Genomic DNA, 3,008 nt, shown 5'->3' on the forward strand with positions numbered 1-3,008 from the left:
GGGAAGGCCCTCTGTGGGGGAAGCCAGGTTAGAAGCCATCTTGGAAGGGTCGTGGGACTTTCTGCTGAAGGGAGATAGAGAGCACAGACTGTGCTGGGGCCTGGCTGTGCTGGAGCATGCTGCAGTCCTCCCTTGGCTAGAGGAGATCCATCTGTTCTTCCTGACTTGTGCGAGCTGGCACCTAACCTTGCCTCACGTGCTTCACAGGGAGCCGGAGCAGCGGTTCCAATCGCAGTGGCAGCGAGAGGAGGAAGGAGAGAGAGAAGACCGGGGAGTCGAAGTCAGGCGGCAGCGGGAGCGAGTCGGACCACACCACGAGGAGCAGCATGCGGCGCGAGCGTGCGGCCAGCGAGCGCTCGGTGCCGGCCAGCCAGCACAGCCAGCGCAGCCAGCACTCCCTGGCTCACAGCATCCGCAGCCACCACAGCCAGCAGTCGTACGGCCCGCCCGGCCTCCCCCCTCTCTTCAGCCCCCCCATGTTGCTGATGCCTCCACCGCCGTCAGCCATGGGGCCCCCTGGGGCGCCGCCGGGCCGTGACCTGGCCTCTGTGCCCCCCGAACTGACAGCCAGTAGACAGTCCTTCCGAATGGCCATGGGCAACCCCAGTGAGTTCTTTGTGGATGTAATGTGAAGCGCCCGTCCCCTGTCTGTCTGCTGTCCCTCCTTACCCCTTCTATCCCTGTCGTTTGTTTCCTAGGACCAGCCCTGGCTTCACCCCTTGTTTTTTTGGGGTTTTTTTTGTTTCTTTTTTTTTTGTCTTGATAACGAAAAGAAAAAAAGGGAAAAAAAATAATAAATGGAACTAAACCTTGATTCTAATCCCTCCTCGAGCGGGGTGGACAGGCCTGGCAGGCCTGCTGGGTGCTGTCAGCCCATCCTGCCCCCAGACTTGTGTATTTCCGATGGTAATTCCCTCCTGCCATCCTCTCTAACCCCATTAATCCGCATCCGTCCCAGCACCCTGTGCTGCTTGCCCGTGTGTCACTGCTGCCTCAGTCCTTTCACCCTAAACATCTCTTCTTTCTTTTCACCCTTTTGTGTTTCTTCTATCAAGCAGCAAAGAATTACGGGGTGTTTGACTTTCTCTGAGCCTGCCGCCCGTGGGGGGGAGAGCTGGAGCATGGCGTGGCCCGACAGCAGGACACGGAGCTCCAGGGGCGCTGGGCACGCATGGTGCTGAAGATGGCTTCTTTCCTCCCCCTCGCGGAAGATGCCCTGCCCTGCCCTTCCCACAGCCCTGAGAGGGGAGCAGGGACCAGCCTTACATATGTATTTTAAATCCCATTGTAGTTGCCTTTTGGCTAATGCATGAATGTTCCAGGGCTTCAGTGCCTCCAGGGAGTGGAGAGATGCTGCCACTTCCCTCTTGCCTCCCTTCTCTTGCCCACATATTGGGCCAGGTCCAAGCCTGACACTGACCCATGGCAGGACCTTCCTTCACCTTGGCCAGGTCTCAGGGCTGCGGCTGTACCTCAGCCCAGAGAGGCGGTGATTGCCTGTGCACAGTCTCTTGTGTGACTCAGTGCCCTACACCTGCCCTGGGGTTCTTTGGGGGGATTTAAGGGCAGAGCTCTGCTCCTTCCATCCTGCTCTTTGCCCTCCTGCCTGCAATGTGCTGCTGCCTGTCCTGTTTGTAGGGGCTGTCCCGTGCCTGGGGCTGGCGGTGGCAGCTGTGGCCTTCTCCCTCCTGCTGTCGCGCTGCTGCTCAGCTATGTGGTACCTTCAGGGGCCTGGACTAAGATAGAAGGCAAGGGCAGGGCACAACTGGTTCACTTTCGTGCTTTGGAGAAATGTGGAGGTCCCCTGTATTTGCCCTCTGAAGGGCCTGAGTCTGTCTTCTCCTCTGCCCAGTGCTGCTGGCCTGGCTGCTGGGAGGGACAAACCTCTGGGGCACCCCCACTCCCTCTGGTCTGTGAGCAACATGAGCTCTCCAGGGATGAGACTGCAGCCTGAACCATGGCCTCTGGGCTCAGTGCCCCCAGGTGTGCTGGGACAGTTGAGTCTGTTTGCTCCAGTGCTCCCTGCCGTCCTTCCTTCCACTTCTGGGTACGCGGAGACGTGCCTGGGGCTGGGGCAGCCCTTTCCCCATGCCCAGGGCCAAGCACGGTACAGTATGGACATGTCGACCCTGCCGCTGTTGGTGCTGGCGCCCCGGCGCCCTCTCCTCCTGCCACGCCGTGGCTTTCTCCACAAGCGTTGCCTCCTTTGGTCTTTCTTGTGTTCACAGTTTTTATACGATGGAGTTGAATTGTATTTTGCTCCCTGGGAGTCTGCATTGCCCCTGCAGCCTCCCTGCCAGCTCTCACACGCCATCAGTTCATCTCCCTGACTCCCTAAAGCCTCTCCTTCCCTCAGCCCGCTGGAGTCAGACTGTCCCCAGTAGCCTCCCTGGCCACTGCGCACCCCTTGCCCTGCCCTACCCGCTGGGTTTTATAAAAACAACACCAATCTCCTTGTTTTTATTTATAAACATAGTTTTATTGGACTCCTGCCTCGTGTCGTTCGTTTATTCTTTTTCCCCCAGCCTCCTCCATCCTCCTGCCTTTTGCTCTAAGGCGAGATCCCAGCAGGAAGAGGGCACCCTGTGTCAGTGTGCCAGCTGTCTTTTCCCGGGATGCCGAGGGCGGCTGTGGGCAGAGCAGGGTCTGGGCGGGGTCTCGGGGTTCCCTGGGTGGGTCCCCGTTTCCAGCAGCAGCACTGCGGGGAGAGCCAGGGGCCGGTCCGACCGCGGGCGCTGGCCCTTGGAGCAGCAGTGCGGGGCGGGGGAGCGGGGATGCCTGGGCCCGGGGCCAGCGGGAGCTAGCGGCCATCTGGAGGGGTGCGGCGAGCTAGGACTCCGCAGGGCGAGCGCGGCCTCCTGCCCGGCCCCAACCCCGGCCCAGCCGCTCGCTGAGCGCGGCTGCCGTGCTGTCCCCGCCCAGCCAGAGACTACAACTCCCAGTGCGCCCTGCGCGGAAATGTAATTCCCACCCCCACTGAGCGGCCCCCCCACCCCGCGGAGGCGCAT

At 60.7% G+C, this 3,008-nt stretch overlaps 1 protein-coding gene across 6 annotated transcripts in view; it reads left to right on the forward strand.

Moving 5' to 3' along the window:
* Nucleotides 1-2,486, forward strand: part of DVL3 (dishevelled segment polarity protein 3) — a 33,921-nt gene extending 31,435 nt beyond the window's left edge. For 4 of the 6 annotated variants that reach the window (XM_077184054.1, XM_054639158.2, XM_054639159.2 and 1 more), the window contains 2 exons: nt 208-606; nt 1,059-2,486. In XM_077184054.1, the coding sequence (XP_077040169.1) occupies nt 208-606; nt 1,059-1,090 (431 nt within the window). In that variant the 3' untranslated portion in view covers nt 1,091-2,486. Of the gene's footprint in view, nt 1-207 lie in introns of all 6 variants that reach the window. The other 2 variants (XM_054639160.2, XM_077184055.1) reach the window with 1 other exon arrangement.
* Nucleotides 2,487-3,008: the final 522 nt, after the last annotated feature.

The sequence above is a fragment of the Agelaius phoeniceus genome, chromosome 10 (genome assembly GCF_051311805.1).
Source record: "Agelaius phoeniceus isolate bAgePho1 chromosome 10, bAgePho1.hap1, whole genome shotgun sequence".
In the NCBI taxonomy this organism is placed as follows: Eukaryota; Metazoa; Chordata; class Aves; order Passeriformes; family Icteridae; genus Agelaius; species Agelaius phoeniceus.